Below are 19,897 nucleotides of genomic sequence, written 5' to 3'. Positions count from 1 at the left end.
CTCCAGGGACTGAGAGACTCGAAGGGGTGGCGTGAGACATGGACACAACTAACGCAGGTACACAACAGTGCAGCTGCTATGGGCCAGTGTTATGGAGAAGGCCCGCTGGGAGTTTGGACAAGGGTCAGTTAAGGGTGGGGGCGAGAGGAAGAGCGAGCGGTTTGGGTGGAATGAATTTAAGGATATGTGAAGATGAATCAATCAGGTGAGATAAAGCTGGGGAAATGAATGGCCTAGAATGCCAACCAAAATGATGTGGACTTTCTACTAGAGACATTAAAGTAAGCCTGTGAAGAAGGGGTTTGAGCCAGAGAGGGCCATGTTCGGAACGATAATTCCAAAGGATCAACCCGGTAGTGGTGTTTCAGAGAGATGAAAAGGAAGACGCCAAAGAAAGGCTCTTAATATACAATGCACTTTGACAGATACAGGAGCATGAGGTCACGTGCGTGCCACCTCTGCCCTTTTAAATCCCATAGCCAATTACCTAATTGTTTAAAGCCTATTTGCACTAGGTTTCTGTTGCTTGTACTCCTGGGCCTCTTGGCACTGAAGTAAGACAAGACATGCAGATCTCATGAGTTTGTGAGGCAAAGAGACAAACAGTACTGACTCAGCTCAGTCACCTACCCTGGGAGGAGAAACAGGCTACCTTTTTAAGGTGATTTGCTCATCCTAAATTTGTTCATTCTCCCTTCTCGCCTTCTTCAGCTTGCAGAACAACCCGAGCTATAATTCCAAGTACCCAGAAGAAGTGACTGCAAAGCTACGCTGGAGGGAAGTTTTCACAATGGAGGGCGCTGAAGATTCTCAGTAAAAAACAAAAACAAAAACAACCCATAAACCACCACCACCACAAAGCAAGACAAAAACCTTCTGCTAAAAATAGTCCCTCAAGAAAACATCAAGCACACAAAGAAACTATCCCAAAAGGAAAGTTAGAATAAGAAAAAACACAGGGACCACAGGCAAGAGTAGTCTCTGAGTGCGATTACAAAAAAGAATACATAAAATAATGGAAGAGATGAAATAAGAAACAGAAACCCTAAAGCAAGGACATTATGGAGAAAAAAATATCATAAAAGAACAGGCGGACATGAAAGGGAACAAAATGGAACTTTATAAAGTTCTACTGAAGGTAAAAATGAAATGGATGGGTTAAACATCAGATTAGACACAAATGAAGAGAGGACTAGAGAACTGAACAATGAATTTGAAGAAATGTCCCCAACTATAGCCCAGAGTGCAGGCTCGAAAACAGGGCTCTCTCTATATATAGAGACAATGGAAGACAGAATGAAAAGGCCAATGAATTTCTGTAGAGAATACTGGGTGAGTAATAATTGAATATAGGGATGTGTGGGAATTTTCTAGAAGTGAAGAAAAGCAAACATCTTTATTTTGGAAAGGCACAGTGAGTCCTAAGCAGAGTAAATAAATTCCTAGCTAGCCACACGTGGTGGAACTGTAATATATTAAACGTAGGGGAATTCTTTTTTTTTTTAATATATTTTTTTAAGATTTTATTTATTTATTTGAGAGAGAGAATGAGATAGAGACAGAGAGAGCATGAGAGGGAGGAGGGTCAGAGGGAGAAGCAGACTCCCTGCTGAGCAAGGAGCCCGATGTGGGACTTGATCCCGGGACTCCAGGATCATGACCTGAGCTGAAGGCAGTCACTTAACCAACTGAGCCACTCAGGCGCCCATAGGGGAATTCTTAAACACTATCAGAAGATAAAAAGAAAATTTACCACAAAGGAACACAAGGCAGATGGACAGCAAACTTCTTTGCAACAAAAATCTACACCATATGAAGTTTAATACCATAAGAATGATGCCATCAACTCAGAATTCCATACCTGGCTATGGTGGATATTTTCTCGTGTGGGCTACCTGGCTTCCAGGAACACCGCTCCCGTGGAGAATTCCTAGACAGGAGGGAATCAAGTCCCCATCTCCCATCAGAGGGCTCCAGCCTTTGTCCCCTGGCCACTGAGTTCAGGCTCTTGACTTCCCTAAAGCCATGTAGATGCCCCCACCTTTGAGGGAGTGACCCCAAGGGGAAACCAAGAATGGGTGGCATGGCAGCAAGTGTCCCGGGTGATGGCATCCAAACCACATTGTCCTTGGGACCAGGTCTGGGCTGGATCACTTGATTCCCTGTTTGGTTCTCCCCCCTTCTTGTCGGTTAGATGGGTTCCTGATATGCTTATTTTTCATTTTAATTCGAGTCTGCTTCTCTTCCCATGTAGTCAAGAAGGGCCTTGATGCACTAAGTTATCACTCAGTAGTTAGGGGATAGGGAGTGCAGGGCGCAAGGGGAGGGGTCACCATCTATAGGGCTTGGTGGGCCCGTCTCTCTGGTAAGGTGTCTTCTAAGCAGAGACCTGCAGGAACGTCAGGAGCGAGGCAGGAGGCTCTCTGGGGGAAGAATAATCCGCATAGTGGGAATGGTAAATGTGAAGACCCTGGGGCGGCCTGTTGTAGAACAGCCTGGTGAAGGCCGCTCTGTGTTCATTAAAAAGCCCTATCTTCTGTCTACCCACTGGGCACATGGCTAGTGGACGTTTGCCATTGCAGTTCAGTGTGGCTCAGCCCCACCATGCCCATGGGGACATGGGAGTTGTGCGCTCGCGGCCCTTCTGACCTCGCCTGCAGCCCTCTGGCCTTGCACCTCTTCCTCTCCTGCCAACAGCAAGTCTGAAGACTCCACGGCCCTGGTTCCTTGCACTCTTGAAGTGGTCCTGGTTTAGATGATAGGTTCTGTGATCCCCCTACTTATCGTCTCCATCTGGAACTTTCCCTGCCCGACCTCAGTTGGCTTGGGTCCCCACAAAGTAAACATCCCCCCAGATGCCTTCTCTGTGCTGGGGACCATGATCTCCCCAAAGTCCAGCTTGGAATCATTAGCCATGTGAAAGGCAGGGATTTCTGGGATACCTTTCCTTCCCAGGTCGGTGGACACGGGCAGTGTGATATAATAAGGTATATTATATCCTGGCAGAGCTAGAAAAACCACGAAATTGCCTGACACTTCCAACTCTCATTTCCCTCCATAGGTTCAGGATGGGGGCTAGCCACCAGGAAAATCAACCAAGATGGCCCAGCGAAGGACTCGGCTTCTACCTTCACCAACAGTTCTAGCTGTCTGTGAGCCTCCTGTGACCTGGACTCTCTCCACGCTCATCAAAAAGAACTCTCTCGGTAAGAACAGCCATTTCTTTTAGAGCTAGACACTGGCATTTTTGTTGTTAAGGAGAGATCGGGGCCAGAGAGAAGAAAGGCGAGGTGGGGATTCAACTCACCTGGTTTTCCTCCCTACAGACACTTTCTAGCCGCACTTAGGTTTCCTTATGACTCCATGTTACGTGCTGGCAGAGGGTGTATAAATATTTGTGAAGGTCACTGCTCCTCAAAATACCTGTGTCTGCCACTCAGGGGTCAGTGCCCTGGGTTCTACAGTGGAATTACCCTGCCACACACTGTTTTGTTTGGTTTTTTAAGGACTGACAGATTGCAGAAAAACATTCTCCCACCCTGGCCCCTTGATATTTGTTTAGGTGAATGGTCTGGATAGGGCCGGTGACAGGAACACATCTGCTTCAGTGGGGATAAAGGAAGGCAACACAGCTTTGTCCAGATGGGTTCACCCGTCAAGGGGAAGGCAGAAAGAAGAAGCCATATTGCTGGACATAGGCAACCAACCAACCAACCAACCAACCAAACGAGCAACAGGCCGGAGGCCAACACAAACATCCCAGAGGGCAACTGTCCTCCGTCTGTCTCACAGGTGGCCCAGGTCGGCACCAAGAGACTCACCAGGGAGTGGGAGCCCCATCTCAGACCCTCAGGCCGGAGTCCCCTGGTGCCCGGCTGAGTCTGCAGACTCTAGAACTTGAGACACAGAGGAGAGGTGCACATACAGGTGACAATATCGCCCTCTTCACACACGAAGCCTGTCTCGGGCCGCCCCGGGATGCAGACGTGGTGAAGGCTTTAAGGAATCTGACTTTTTCAAAGTTGAACACAGAAAGTGCCATCTGGCTTCCACTCACTCCATGGGATTCTTCGGCCTAGAGCAGAGGGCGGGCAAGTGCCCAGCCACCCGGCGGGGTCTGGCCCAGCCAGACCAGGCCCCGGGTGGCCGTCCTGAGTACCTGGACAAGCAGGGCCCAGCCTTAGGTAGGTTGGGGTACAAAATACTATTATGAGGTGACAAAATCGAACAATCACAAAAGCCCCCAGGATTCATTTCTTCCATAACCAGAAAAGGGCCGCTCCCTAGTCTACTTTCAAACAGGACAGACACATTTTCCCTCGCCATAGATTTTCAGGCTTTGAAAGCTTCCGAGGCCCCACCCTGGGGGAAGGGGAGCACCTTTAAAGCCCCCAGACGGCCCTGCCTGTTTGCCCCCGAAGCGAAGATCCTTCGGCAAAATCCTCCAGGCTCTGTGGTGGGAAAGGCCCGGTCCCGGGCGGAGGCGAGGGCGAGTAGGGCAGGGTCGGGGAGGCCAGGCTGCCGTGCGCAGTGCGTTCTCTGTAAGCCGCGGTTCTTCCAACGCTTAGCCAACGGACGTCTGCCCCTCGCCCAGGCCTCCCGGACCATTAAACCAGCGGTGCGGAAACTATCACGTCCATTCCCAGCGGCCCAACGGGCGGCCAGTGCCACCACCCACTTGGCACCGCGGCTGCTGACGCTCCCAGTCATCGGGCTGGGAGCGCAACACGCGCTCCGCGGACATTGGTGCCGGCCGCGTGCTCTCCGGGCCCGGCGGGTCCCCTCCCGGCCCGGCGGGTCCCGCCCCTGACAGCCTGGCGAGTGTCCGAGCAGGTGCACCTCACCGGTGCACGGAGGCAGCTTTACCTGGAGCCCACGGCTCTTCGCTGACCCTCTTGCCAGTGCTCGGCCCCTTCTGCCTGCCCCTCGAGGCCCCCGCTTCACCTTCCAGGGCCTCCCTGTCCCCAGGCGGCGGCCCCGTGCCCCGCACGTCTGTTCGTCCCGATCACGGGGGGCACATCCCATCCAGCGCTCCTTGCAGGCTAGGCGCCTCCCGAAACGCCGCGCACACAGTGAAGCACAAGGGAGCCATAGGCTAGGAGGGCTCGGGCCTGGCTGCTGGCTTACTTCTGCAGCTGAATGGCTCCCGGGAATGAAACATGGCTTCCCGGGCGCCAGGGCCCGGGAGAGTCCCAGGGGAACGAGTCCTGGAGGAGAAGGGACGGGCGCAGCACTGATGCGGACTTGCAGGGCAGGCAGCGCGCGGGAAGGCTGCATGGGCCTGCTCGAGGGGTCCATCGAGGGGAGAAAGGCCGACAAAGGACAAAGTCAAGGCAAGCACAAGAAACCAGGTGAGAGCGAAGGAGGCAAGGAGGGAAGGGGGCTTGCGGCTACCTTGCAGGCCAGGGTTTCTGCAGAGGGGCTGTGCAGCTGTGCTCTGCCGACCCCGCAGGCTGGCGACCCTGCTCAGTAGGCCGCACAGGGGGCAGCTGCTGGGGACAGAGGGGCATGCTCCACACTGGGCTCCCAGTTTTTCTGAGCCCAGGCTACGGAGTCTTCCCAGAGGAAACTCGTTTCCCTTCTCTCCTAGAATGACGGGGCCAAGTACAACACCCAGCTATTGAAAGGGCACCTCCGTCTCCCCTGATCTCTCCACATCTCCCAGCCTCCTCAGCCCGTCTCATCCAAAACGTGTCTCTGGCTCCCCCTTAGCCCATGGAATCAACATGGCCGTTGGGCACATGCTGGAGAAAGCCCAGCTCCTTGGGCCCCGGACACTGTGGAACCATACTGAGATTTTGAGTTCTGGTGTCAATAATCTCATCGAATGCTGGGGGGGCGGGGAGCTTGATTTTCAGAATCTAGATTTTGTTAACAACTGGGATGGTTAGACTGAGAGGCAACAGGGAGGTCCTGTTCTTTTGTGGGGCCAGGATTTCAAGATCTCCTGCTTCATTTAAGTTGGGTGGACTTTGGCCTCTTCTCAGCCTTTATCTTGATTATCAAAGAATACAGAGATTAAGTATCTTGAAAATAGACAAAGGCTTCTCTCAAAGACTGAACACTAAGACTCCCTGTACTTTAAATACCTCTGCCCTCCCTGTTCCCTCCTGGACTGAGTCTCCTGGCCCCCAGCACCCTCTCGGGAGTTGGTGGTAGTTGGTGAATTATTCAGGCCTCTTAACAGCTCCTGTTTATGCCTCTCTCTTACTGCCTTTCAGCATTACAGGCCATTAGTACATTCATAAGGGGTAAACCGAGGGATGGGGTAGAAGGGAACCTATCACTCCTTGATAACTTTTATCCCAAAGGAGCTTAATGGCAAATGAGAGTCAAGTATTATAAATATGGAGTTTGAAATGATTCTAACTTTTGAATCACTAATGCCATGCCTGTCCTCCACAGCTGTGGAAAATTAAGATTTGATTTCATTTAGAAAGCCCTGAACAAGCCTCTACCTCTTGACCAAGACATCTGGAAGCCAAGCAGCAGGCCCTAAAATTTTAATTTAAGATCAAAACGACAAATGACAATTTCTAATTCCTTTGAAGAACCATAAACAGCTAACTCAAAACCCTGACCCAGATCCATTCTTCTCAAGCTTTGGATGTCCGTGGAGGGTCAACTCACTCAGCATTGGCATGCCAACCCATGGACGCACACAGTGACCTAGTGGGGACACCTGTCAGGAACTAAAAGGCCAAATAAACATTGATCTGTCAGGATGAGCCCCGCAGCCTACTGACTGGAGCTCCGTGAAATCTACAGCAAGATTTCATAGTCATCATAAAGTTCCCAAACCACTGTCTGGCAAGCGATGAAGTCCAGTTACCTTTCTTTTTTTTTTATTTATTTTTTATTTATTTTTTTTAAAGATTTTATTTATTTATTTGACAGAGAGAGAGACAGCGAGAGCAGGAACACAAGCAGGGGGAGTGCGAGAGGGAGAAGCAGGCTCCCTGCCGAGCAAGGAGCCCGATGTGGGACTCGATCCCAGGACCCTGGGATCATGACCTGAGCCGAAGGCAGACGCTTAACGACTGAGCCACCCAGGCGCCCCAGTTACCTTTCTTACACTGGAAGCATACTGAATGGTCCTGGGAAGTTCAAGAGACACATAGCTGAACTATCAACAAGGTCAAGAGCATATCTAAATGTACCAGAGCCACACTCCCCCCTCCCCCAGGATCCTTAAAGACACATGTTTGTGTGGGTTGGAAAGAGGTAGAAGGAGAAAGGACTCTGAAATGTTAACACACAGCATTGGAAGCAACAAAGGACTCATTCCAAAGGACAGAGAAGGTCATAAGGATTCTCTGCTTCGCAGATGGTTGGCAGAGGTGTGTGGCGGCCACAAAAACATCAAGGATGAAAGAGGCCGGAAGGTCATCTAATTCTGCATGAACTGTTAAAAGTGGCAGAAAAGCTCCCAAACTGTTATCTGCCAAAACAAAGAGCAATTCCAAGTCACAGGGCTGGTAGCCAGCAGGTTGGCCTGGCAGAGAACCTCAGACTCCCCATCTGACTTGACATGGCATTAATGACTCCCTCCACAGCAAGGTCTAGGAAAGATCCGAGAAATTAGCTCGATGGGCATCTCAAGCACCCCCCCCCCGATGGAACCCTCCCTCAAGGCCATTTGTGCACAGCCCTGGTGATGAGCCAGCCAGGTGGTGTCACAGGTCCCCAGAAGATGAAGCAAAGGACCCCAAGAGAAAGCTACTCTAGAAGAGGGTGGACGGAAGCAACCAGAAAGACCAGCACGCGAGAGCTAATGGACCCGAGGGCAGGCTGTCCCAGGGCAATAGGCTGGTAGAAATGCAGGCCGAGAAAGAACTGCCGGATTCACTGGAATCCCCAACAGGGCTGCACAGCACGGCTTGGACCATGACTCCTAAAACATGTGCAAAAGCGATAAACAATACTGTCCAGATGATATCCAAGCCCACTGGAGAAGGGCGACACAGCCAACGTCCATTATTCACCGGGAACAGACAGCTGCAGAGAAGCAAGGGCAAGTGAAAACCATCCAGGATGCCTTCGATCCAAACCCACACTTCAGTGCATGTGTTTGCAAAGTCCGGCTTGAAGGCCAAGTACAGATGTGAGAGCAGATTCTGGTGGGGAGGAGGAGGGGCAGGGGCTCTTGGCGACTCCCTCGTGGTGGACTTGCCCTGCCGGCCCAGGCATCTGCAGCTCGGTTCCCAAAATAGCCCCGTATTTCCCTGCCATGTTTCACCCTGATGACAGGCAACTTGATGGATTATGTTCACTTCTTTGCCCAGATGCAGGATGGTCTCTGATGGGCTTCCGGTGGTGGTGGTTTCAGTGGAGAAATATTAATTCCCTGGGAGCACTCTGCGGAAGAAGGGGGGCAGCAGAGGCAAAGTAATCTCTTCCTTCAAACTTCCAGATGATTTGCAAAGGGAAAGTCCTGCCTGGAGTCACACCAGAGACCACAACGTTTTGTCTCGGCCGCATCTACCCGGTCCACAGAGGCCCAGCAACATCTGGTCCCAGAGTGGCCCGGAAAGAAGGCACAAACTGGACGACCCATTTCTCTAGGGAGTGGGCCGTCTCTTGGGAATTCCCTTCTCCAGGAGCAACCTCTTCCATTGTCCGTCTGCTCCCATTGATGGCAAGGATAAATAAGGAAGAAAATGCCAAATATATAAAGTAGCACTTCAGTGGGCCTAACCTGACCAATTTCTCGGACCAGCCTGAGAGGGTCTCTGAAGCTAGTAAGAGGGAAGGAGGATCCTTCTTGGTAAATACTCTCTTGGTGGTAGTGGTGAGTGGGGAGGGGGTTCTGGGCCTTTGAACAGGTGAGGCTAGAGATACCTGTCATGAACCCTTTTGTCCTAGTACCACCGGAAGGAGCAAAGCATCTTTACAAGTACCGGGTTGGGAGGTGGGGGTGGGAAGACCAAGAAAAAGCAGATACACTTGCCTCTTAATACAGATTCGATCAACTTTAATGCTCATGTTTAATTGAAACTTATCAGATTGAAAAAAAAAAAAGTGGAAAGGGACTTGGAAGAGAATAATTGGATGACACAGGTAAAACCAAAATCAGAGACATGTTTTCCCAGTTACAAAATCGGGTGTGTGTACTTGGGGGAGGGGGTGTTGAATAAATCAAGTGAAATTTCAACTTTAAAAAGCAATCCACATTTCAAGAGCTGCCTTCATGTCTGGGGCCCCAGCACCAAAGTGACCACAGTTCATTAATGAACTGAAGCCTACCACCAGCAGCCTCCATCATCATGCCCTGAAGGAAAACACGGAGCAGGCTTCCTCTGAAGTGAATAAAGGAAAGCAATCATTTCTTCCTCTTCTTTTTTCTTTCTTTTTTAAAGATTTTATTTATTTATTCATGAGAGACAGAGACAGAGAGAGAGAGAAGCAGGCTCCCAAGGAGCAGGGAGCCCGATGTGGGACTCGATCCCAGGACCCTGGGATCATGACCTGAGCTGAAGGCAGACGCTTAACCATCTGAGCCACCCAGGCGCCCCCTCTTCTTTTTTCTTTTTAAAGTCCAGCTGTTTCCAGCGGTAAACACGGGAACACCCACACTGTGCCATGCTTCCAAGAAACACAAGGATGACAAAAGCAGCAAAATATCACCTCACACTGGGTCCTCAAGCCCCACAGCTAAGTTACTCGTAAGAGAAATGGCTTATTAAGTCAGAACCTAAAATGGAGACACTTCTTCCCAAAGAGAAACAGTATTCAGGGAAGTTGCATGAAGTCTTTCTGGCCACTGAAGAGGACACTTTACAGTCACCTGGAAGAACCAATGCATCTTCCAGAAGCACTGTACATCCTTTCCAAGGGTCCTAACATATGCCCTCAAAACCTGCTTCCTTCAACTGGATGCCATTTGTCTGTGAGCATTATTAGGGACCGGATCAAATATTTCTCATTTAATTCCAGCAAATCTACCAAGTGTTAACCATCCCCACTTAACAGATGAGTAAACTGGAAGCTGAAATGGATTTGCCCAAAGTCACGAGTGCACGGCCTCAGCCTGGCTTTCTGCTAAAGCTGCAACCATGACAGAGAGGTTCTCTTTGGAAGCTGAGGTTACCAAGAGGGATAAGATCCTGAGACGACCGCTGCCTTCCTTACCATCATGCAGACCTGGTCTTTCTGAGAATGCCACCAACAAGGGAAAATAGAAGAAGAGAAAGCGAGATTCCGAACACCACGTGAGCCCATGAATCTAGCCAGGCCTACAGCTAGAACCCTCGACTTCCCAGTTCAACGAACCAACGAAATCCATCAGAGACGGTTGTTTGAGCTGACTTCCCATCACTTTCAGCCAAGAACACTGACCAATATGAGTCCATCTTACACAAATAGACAAAATTTGTTTGTTTGTACACCACAACCTCCCAGGCCTAACACCACTGGAAGAAAATCTAGGTGTTCTCAGGATCTTTATGTGAATGAAAGAGGAGTTGGAGAAATCTTATCAAATGGAAGGATGCTCTTGCAGAAAACCAGACACCCGGGATGTCTTCAGCCTGCAGACTCAGTCCTTGGAGAACAAAGGTCCCCTCTGACGGCCTTAAGAACCCTTCTAGATAGTTGGTGATGAGGCACCTGTGAGCCTTTGTATTTCTGGGCAGAAGCCATGCAAAGCTGACACCATCAGCACGTCCTTGTTCTCACTGAGGCTGACGCGCCCACCAGGCTTCCTGCAAACAGGGGCTCCACCCACACCTACCGGAAGCACTGGAGCCCCGCGACACGTCCTGGGACTGGGTGGAGCGGTTGCGGTTCTGCTGTCGGCGCCGCCCGGGGGCCGATCTGGTGGTGCGCACGTGGACCTCGCTGACCTTGAAGAAGGCCACCATGAAGGGCTGCTTGTCGTAAGGGCCGTCTCTGCCCACCAGGCCTGCCGCTCGGGGGTTGACGGTGAGTCCTTGAATGCAAAGCACAGCACAGCTGTCTTTATTGCATGGAAACTGGTTCCTACAGTTCCCTAGCTGCCCAAGCGCCTGGCGCAGAGTGAGCGTGAGGGAAGAGCACTATGCATGCTCAGAGCAAAATCAAAACACTCCTTCCGAAGTTCTGTGAATCAAAGCAAGGCGTGAACTCCCAGGCCTCCCAGTCCCGATGGACTTTTCCCTACACAACCATTCTTTCCACTCATATGCCTCCCAACCAGGGAGGGAACGGACGTCACAGGCCGAATGCACCCGTCTGAGGACCGGTGTGGGGACCGTGAGCTGTGGAGCTTTGGTGCTGCAGGAGGAGGGGGCGCTGGAAGGTTCTCGTGCAAACCTACCCCCCTACCCAACAGTCAGAACGTAGACTGGGCTCCCCCGGCCTCTGTGAGCCGTCTTCCCATGGTTGCCCCTGGAACTCAGACCACCTACTTATCTCCAAGTCCTTCTGGAGGCCTCCGGGAGAGATTTTGCTTTTCAGTAGCAGTTACGAGGGAACAGTAAATGCGGTCATCCCAGAGCTGTGGTCTCCACCGGAAACCAGGGTTCTACCGTAACTGTTGCAAACCAAAGGGATGAACGCTGTTCGCCAATGTTGGCAAACTTACCATCCCGAGTCACCACGCTCAGCTGAAGCCCCATGTTGTGCTGTGGGGTCACGACCCACAGATTGCTAGTGGCTGTGATGTCAAATTCCAACCAGCCTTCTTCTGAGGCCCACACCATGCGGGTGTCCAACAAAAATAGGTCAGAGTCTCTGAAAGAAAGAAAAGATGGTGTGGTGAGTCGCGCACCACCCTCTCGGCCCCTCCGCTCTCTCCTGCCTTGGCATTAGAATGAAAACGCCAGTATCAGATCAGGTCCACCCAGGAGGCATCACGCACAGTGCCCTGCCACGTCTCTGGCTCGTGGGACACCCGGGACACATGCATGACACGATCTGGAGAGGCATATGTGCTAGGGAACTGCCCAGAAATGAATTTTCTCCCAAGCATAGGTGGATCCCTCAACTTCATCAAAGGCCTTGCCACGGCTGTGCACGCTGAGTCTTTCTTGGAAATAAGGAAGCAGGGAAGGGAGGGCAGGAGGAAGAAGGAAAGTCATATTGTTACTTTATGGCCAACTCTAAAAAGAGAGCAGGGGGTGGGGCATGAGGAAAAGGGTTAGGAAAATATTAAAATTAGGATTCATATGAACAACAACAACAAAAAAAGTGGCTTTGTTCATTTTTTTTCTTTTTGTAAAATGAGGACCCGATAATCTTCATATGTTAGTTCCTGTGAAATAAGGAGAAACAAGAAGCCACATCGTATTTGTGAGTAATCATCAGTTCCTTGCTTTTAATTAAGGCCTTTGAGCGGTCCACGCTGAGTGTGGGCTCCTTTCTCCTGTGGACGGGGTAGCTGTGGGTGGATGTTGAGTGATTTTAAAGTTCATCCCAGGGGCGCCTGGGTGGCTCAGTCGGTTGAGCATCTGCCTTCAGCTCAGGTCATGATTCCACGGTCCTGGGATCCAGCCCCACATTCTGCTCAGTGGGAAGCCGCTTCGCCCTCTCCCCTCACCCCACGTGTGCTCTCTCTCTCTCAAATAAATAAATAAAATCTTTGGGGCGCCTGGGTGGCTCAGTTGGTTGAGCGGCTGCCTTTGGCTCAGGTCATGATCCTGGAGTACCAAGATCGAGTCCCTCATCGGGCTCCCTGCTCAGCGGGGAGTCTGCTTCTCCCTCTGACCCTTACCCTCTCATGCTCTCTGTCTCATTCTCTCTCTCAAATAAATAAATAAAATCTTTAAAAAAAAAAAAAGAATAAATAAAATCTTTAAGAGAATAAATAAAAATGTGCAGTGTTAGCACACGTGGAACTTTCTAAAAAAAAGTTCATCCCAGCACAGCCATGAGCCGTGGCTGGGCTTCTTGTAGGCAAACTTGGAATCCATTCCTTCCATTGGGCTCCACAGGGAGTAGTTTTATATACACACAGACACACACACACATTTATTTATTAATATATATTTATTTATATATATTTATATATTTCATATTTTTTATTTTTATATATGTGTAAAAGATATGTATATTTTTTACAGTTCTCAACTAACATAACCCTAAGAGTTGTAAGAAGATGGAGTGAGGGTTTCTTCCCACTCCTGCACACGTCGTGATAGAGCAGTCTTAGGGGATGCTCCCCTTTGTGTATTTTGGGGATACTCTGAATCTGAGTTGACATCCCAGGGTCACTGACATGAAAATGGCTGGGAATTCCCAGGACAGGGCAGGGCACCATTTTGGCCATGGAAAGATTCAAATCCCCTTTTATAGGATAGAAAAATTACTAGAACACTGCATTTTTTACAGGATAGAAAAATTACTAGAACACTGCATTTAAGATGAGCATTACATACAGACACTATACACTGAAATTGGTTATAGGGCGCCTGGGTGGCTCAGTCGGTTAAGCGTCTGCCTTCGGCTCAGGTCATGATCCCAGGGTCCTGGGATCGAGTCCCGCATCGGGCTCCCTGCTCAGCGGGGAGTTTGCTTCTCCTTCTGCCTCCCCCCTCTGTCTCTCACGAATAAATGAATAAAATCTTAAAAAAAAAAAAGAAATTGGTTATGAGGCGCTTTCATGCATTTTGCTTTCCTTGAAACAACCCCAAGAGCTGGTAGAATATCATGATCCCCACTGTACGGCTGGGGAATCAGACTCAGACTTGAGGTTGCAGCCATGCGACCTCGATCAAAAGCCAGTGAGAGCGCTAGCTAGCGGAGAGAAGCCCGCCGCCTCAGTTTCCCATTCCAGCATGCTGCCGCTTGAGTTTATTAAGAAAGACCACCTGTGGCAAGTGAATACAACTTCTCTCTACCCCATCAAATACTTGTGAGGCCCAAGTTAAACGTCTCAGATGTCTGAGGGGAAACAATTTTCCTGTTTACATGGCTTAGAGTTAGAAGGCAGCTCTAGTGTCATCTTTTCCAAGCTTAAAACAGTAGGTACAGCGAAAAGGAGTTTACTCAGCTGCTGACCAGAGTCCGCGGGGGGCCACGCGGAGGCCTGCCATGGGTAAAGTGCTCTCCGACGACGTGCATGTGTCATACCTCCTGTTGACAAATTACCCCCCCGGCACCGAGGTAACTGTGAGCAGGGAGGCAGGGGGTGTGCATGGAAAACAGCGAGAGGGGACTCCAAGTCCAAAGCTTTGAAGTGAAGATATAAAAAGACATAAATTCTGGAAATTCGGAGAAGACCCTCATCCAGGAATAACACAGACACTGTGGGAAAAGCGGCCCCGGTCCCGAAGGCAGCCCGGGCATGTCCGCGGCCGAACGGCACCCTCCGGAATGAAGACGTGGGGAGACTCCCAAGGCGCCAAGCTGCACCTGAGGGAAGGGGGTCACTTGTCGCTGCTTACAGAGCTTGGGTGATGCACCTGGCAGATGATTCTTGAAGACTTGTCATGAGGATGCAGAAAAATACAGTCCGAGATAGGAGTGTGGCAGAGCTGGTACAAAGAGCTAGAATGAGCTTTTATTTGGAAAAAGTAGTGTTGATGAAAAAGGAAATGGGAGTCTATTACAAGAGAAAGTACGGGCTGGGACAGAAATCTGTCGTCCAAAAAAGGAGAGAAACAGAAGGAGAAAAGGGCATGAATTAATTTGGGAAAACGTGAATCCATTTTTAAAATTTTAAAATTTTTTTTATTTTTAAAGATTTTATTTATTTATTTGACACACAGAGAGAGTGAGCGAGAGAGGGAACACAAGCAGGGGGAGTGGGGGAGGGAGAAGCAGGCTTCCCGCGGAGCAGGGAGCCCAATGCGGGACTTGATCCCAGGACCCCAGGATCATGACCTGAGCCAAAGGCAGACGCTTAAAGACTGAGCCACCCAAGTGCCCCCCCCCCCTTTTTTTCATTTTATATTTTTATTTTGGAAAACATGCATCCAAAACTAAACTTAGGATAAAAGTGGAAGGCGCTAAGGAGGGTACAATTGTGAGGTGGAAGGAATGAAATCCGCAGGGCGAGTGGGGACTCATGGACGCGGGCAGCCTGGCTTTCTCTCCTGCCTGCTCCTCAGTCATGCTGGGTCCCTGGGCAGGTGAGTTGTTTCTCCACCACCTTCTCTGACTGTGCAACGAGGAGAAAGCTGGTCCTCACCGCCTAAGAGACCACGGGCATACACAAATGCAGGCAGACAGCTAAGCCCGGAAAGATGAAAAACAACTCTGTGGCTCACCCGCAGTGAGGCAGCCTCAAATTTTGATGTTTATGAAATCAAGGATGCTCAGGTCCATGGGAGGAAGAAGAGGTACAGCATGCACTTAAAATAACTGCACAAAATAGAGGAGGAGCAACAAATATATACCGTGTGCCTTCAATATGCGGGATGCACCAAGAGACTCTCCTTTATTCCTTGGGGACCCCAGAAAGGCAGGTCCTACTACTATCTCTCTTCTACAGCTGAGGGCATGGAGCCTACAGAGGTTAGGTGTAGGAAGGTCACACAGGTATTAAGTGGGGTGACCCGAACTTACAATCAGAGCCCACACTCTTAGCCATCACCTATCTAAACAGCAGAGTCCAGAAAAGCACAAGGCATAGGTTGAAAATCCTGAACGAGGGCTCAGAGTAAGGTAAATACTCAGAACTGGCACGTGATCGGAAATCATGAGCAGGTTCTCCTATCAAGGCCAGGGTCGGAAGGGGTGAAAGGTACATGCAGGAAGGGACCCAAGACGGCTGCTGCCTGTGGCTGGAACTCCCATGACCTTCCCAGTCTTGCTCTACTCTTCCTCCCATGCAGAAGATTCTCTGTCTAGCCTGAGGAACTTAAAGAAACAAAAAAAGAATGACAGAATCCCAGCTTTAGGGAACAAACTCATTGGCTCACCCTTGGTGCTTCCTTCCAATACATGAAAGTCAGTGACGCGGGTCGGGTCTGACCCACATCTATTGACTTGGCGCCAATGACATATAGCCTGCGTAGTCTCTTGACGGTGAAAGTGTAGCCTCTAATAAGAGGCACCTGATTCTGCCATGTAAAAAAACAAAAAAAGAAAAACAGGAGTTCCCTTCTAAATCTCACTTCAGCACAGTCAAGATCTGTTGCTCTTATCTAAAACATGTGTCACCAGTGGATAAAGAATCTTAAGTTCTGGCCAAAGTGACCACCATGACTGGATTATTTGGATCTTCCTATTGGGATGACTGACATGCTCAAGTTAACATACCATGAAAGAAAATCCTGAAGCCAGAGAGAGGATTTTGAAAGAATTTACTGCTTATTTTGTTCTCTATCAACTCACAGAACCCCATGTTTCATGATGAACATGCATTCTATCTTCAAGAATACAACAATTTTATGTTCGGTGTTATCCTACTTGAGGGCATGAGTTCCCTCCTACTGTTATCTTCCTGGGAAAATTAAGTTGTTAACAATTAATAAGTCTAACAAGAGATTTCTAGAAAACCTAGAAATTTCTAGCAAATTTCACAAATTCACCCTGGGGCTAGAGTTGACTGACCAGCAAGTCACTCGTAAGACCTGTAGAACTGGTGTGTGTGGGCGAAGTCACCCCATGTGGTCCCTCCCAATTCAAGCCTCCATCACGCTGAGAGGTAGAAAGCACCTTGGCAAACACAGTGGGTCTTTTTCTTTTTCGGCCTTGGAGAAGAGCAGGAAGTACTCGAGCTCCTAGTGGCCAGCTTTGGTCTTTCCTAACAAATGGCACCCATTAAGGTCACACTGCCCTAAACAAAGTGCAGCTCTGCTTACTACTAACCACTTTCTTAGAAAGAACTGTTCTTAATAAAGTGGAATTTATATGTTGGAAGCAAACAGATTTATGAGATATTTGATAAAGTGAGCCTGTGGTCTTGTTCCTTTATTTCTTTAGAACATCCCTTCACCATTAATGGTGCACTAAGATATAAAACATTCATAGAGTGATAAACTGATGTTATGCAATGAGGCAAACTGACATTTCAAAGAGAATGGAAGTCAAAAGCCAATCATTTTAGAAAATTAGTAAAGCAAGTGTTTTTACTTTCTTCTTACATATTGTATCATATATGGAGGATTATGTTTAAACGTGTGTCACTAAAAGGATAGGAAAGAAGAGGATATTTGAAAATAGAGCACCACAGCTCAGGGTAAGCTGCTACCCACACATGGATTTGAGTAAAAAGGGCAAATGCACATTATTCTTGAATAATTAGCTAAGCTCTTGTTGATTTTATGCCTCTTGATATTAACCAATTTCACCTCAGGGATTAGCAAGGTACACAGAGGTGTTTCAAAATCAAAGGCACCTTAGCTCTGTATGGAATATTTCATCTTCAACAAACAAATACAAATCACTCTGCTGACAGAATATGAACCTAGCTAGCCCTTACATGGTGTTTCCTACACAGATGCTTTTAATTATGCTAACTCCTCACAACCACCATACTCTTATGTGTAAATACTGTTCATGCCATCACAGGCTTACAGATAGGGAAATTGAGGCACAAAGAGGATAAGTAGCTTGCTCACAGTCCTAGAGCCAGTAAGTGCAGAGGGGGGAACTGAACCCAGGCATCTCGGCTCCAGTGTTGCACCTGCTTTCATCATCATAGCAGTGGTTCTCAAGTTCAGCCTATGTTGGAATCCCCTGGAGGACTTGTTAGCACAAAGACCGCTGGGCCCACCTCCAGAGTTTCTGGGGTGGGGGCTGAGAATTTGCAATTCTAAGGTTCCCGGGTGATGCTGCTGCTGGTCTGGGAACCACACTGTGAGAGCCACTGACCTACAGCATAGTCCTGCTCCCTTAAATATGACTAGTATTACCCTCACCTGGTTTTTAGACTTCAGGTTCAAAGCTAATTGCTCTCAAGATTTCTTGCTCCTCTCCCTCAAATAGTACAAAGCAAGTGTAGAATGCTCCACAAGTAAATGTTTGATTGTCTTATGGATTGGCCTTACCCTCAGGGAGTTATCAAGTTAGACTAATAATCAGAATCACAAGTAAGATCAAGTCCAAAGCAGCAGTATTATTAGAAGGCCTGTTTCTCGGTGTCCAAGACAGGGAGGGAGGGAGAGAGCAGGTTACTTTATGCAAATTCATGGCTACCTAACCTGACCTCTTTGGCCACATAAACAAAACAATGTTCTCCTTCACTGGGAAACATGCCCTAGTGATCAAGCACAGACTGAATGAGAAGCTCTGTCACATTTTAAACAGGTTATGTGCAAACGTTATGTTTTATTTTCATCACCAGTCCTACATTCCCATATCCTGTATAATATGGGGAAACAAAACAGGAAAAATGCTGTTCATCTGGGACTTTAAAAAAAAAAGATGTCTCCCAAGATAATCTTAGCTACCACCATGGCCGGCCTCCCACAAGGCTGGACATCCTGGTAAGAAGATGCACGTAACTAAAGCAATGTGTTTCTGGGAAAGAATACTACAGAAGGCATAGTTTCCAGAAATAAAGACGGATTTTCTTTTCTCTTCCATGTTTACCAAGTGGGTAAACCGTCCCCAAACAACAGTTTCTCTTGCCCACCACACCCTGACTCCCTCTCTTCCCCAAATGCAGCATTCTTTTGAGTGTATACACCTCTTGTGTATGATAACCTTAATTCCTCTCTGCAATATTCTCTTCTACACTGTGCCTCTGCAAAGAGCAGAACTTAGGCTAAGGAATAAGATTTGGTAGCTGCTTGCACTTTTTGCTTTAATTTCAGGTAGATCATTCTAGGTATAATAGGACTTGACTAAAGAGACAAGACTAACTAGTTACATAACCTGAGCTGTGGGTCAGTTGTATTACCCCTTTTTTCAGGGGCAAAGGAACAAATACAGAAACGCTCAATGCTTACCTGAGGCCCACACTGAGCGTGCCAGAGATTATCAAATCAGCAAATAAGATTTCAGGAGTCCCTGAGGATCAAACTTGTGAAAGGCAGATACGGAAAGAGAAACAGGTGTGGCTGGGCACAGCGATAAAAGGCTCTGATTTCCCTCTGCCCCAACTACAATGAGGTTCTCCTGTCCTGGCTTTCTCAAATTTGCCATTCTCTTCAAAAAAGAACACAGTCTCAGGTATCTCACTTATACCTCAGTGAAGATAAATGTTCACGTCGCTTCACTTCAGCAAGCAGCACCGAAAATCCAACAGCATTCGTAGAGCAATCAATCCATAAGAAATGCTATTCTAAGGAAATTACTCTTCTAGATCCTGGAACGGGATCAACTGCCAGGTTCGGGTCTTGTTTCCCGAACTACACCATTTGGTTAATGAATCACATATCAACATTTGTGGGGATTCATTATAAAGATCTCAAAATAAAAATAATAAAAATCCTATGTTTCAAAGACATAGCCTTCTGGTTATGATGTATCACACTAACACTCCCGCTAAGGACAACTGAAAAAATAAACTTGTTTGTTGTCATCTTAGAGCAACCAAGGCAGTCAACACTTGATGGGTCAAGATCACAGAGAGAAGAAAAATACATGGAGGTGAGCCCTGCATTTGTATCGTCTTTGTATTGCCTTTTCATTTCAGGGGATTTGATCTTTCTTGGCATGATGCATGAGTATCAAACAGAAAGGAGCAGCAGCCTAGAGCTTGGAGTAATATCACTGGCTAGGAACAAAAATTGGAGCTTCAGGAAGCTTGGACCTGAAGGACTAAGGTCCCAGGGGGAAAGGGGCTGCATAAAAGTGAACTCAGAAGTTTGGGTTCACTTCCTATAAGACCTTGGCTCTTCAAGTCCTGGCTGCCTTGAACTCCAACATTTCCATCTGAGAGATTTGCCAAATATTAGGCTGTGCATGCATGGAGTAGGAAGCTGAGAAAACAAGCAGAAAGAAACTGCTTAGAGGACAAAAAGCTAAGCAGAGTTTTTGGCAGTTTCTCAATGCTGGGGAGTTAAAAATTAGAGTTCAGAGCCCA

General features: G+C 48.4%; 1 protein-coding gene across 1 annotated transcript in view; it reads right to left on the bottom strand.

The window, feature by feature from the left end:
• BMP6 (bone morphogenetic protein 6) overlaps positions 1-19,897 on the bottom strand; it is a 154,023-nt gene that overhangs the window by 2,721 nt on the left and 131,405 nt on the right. Inside the window, exons 3-4 of the mRNA XM_035030819.1 lie at positions 11,564-11,712; positions 10,733-10,930 (exon numbers count right to left, since the gene is read on the bottom strand). Coding sequence (XP_034886710.1) covers positions 10,733-10,930; positions 11,564-11,712 — 347 coding nt within the window. The remainder of the gene's footprint in view (positions 1-10,732; positions 10,931-11,563; positions 11,713-19,897) is intronic.

Source organism: Mirounga leonina, unplaced genomic scaffold, assembly GCF_011800145.1.
Source record: "Mirounga leonina isolate KUSES-001 unplaced genomic scaffold, KU_Mleo_1.0 Mir_366, whole genome shotgun sequence".
Taxonomy (NCBI): domain Eukaryota; kingdom Metazoa; phylum Chordata; class Mammalia; order Carnivora; family Phocidae; genus Mirounga; species Mirounga leonina.
The sequence above is the reverse complement of the archived record's forward strand: the minus strand, read 5'-3'. Positions and strand labels throughout refer to the sequence as shown.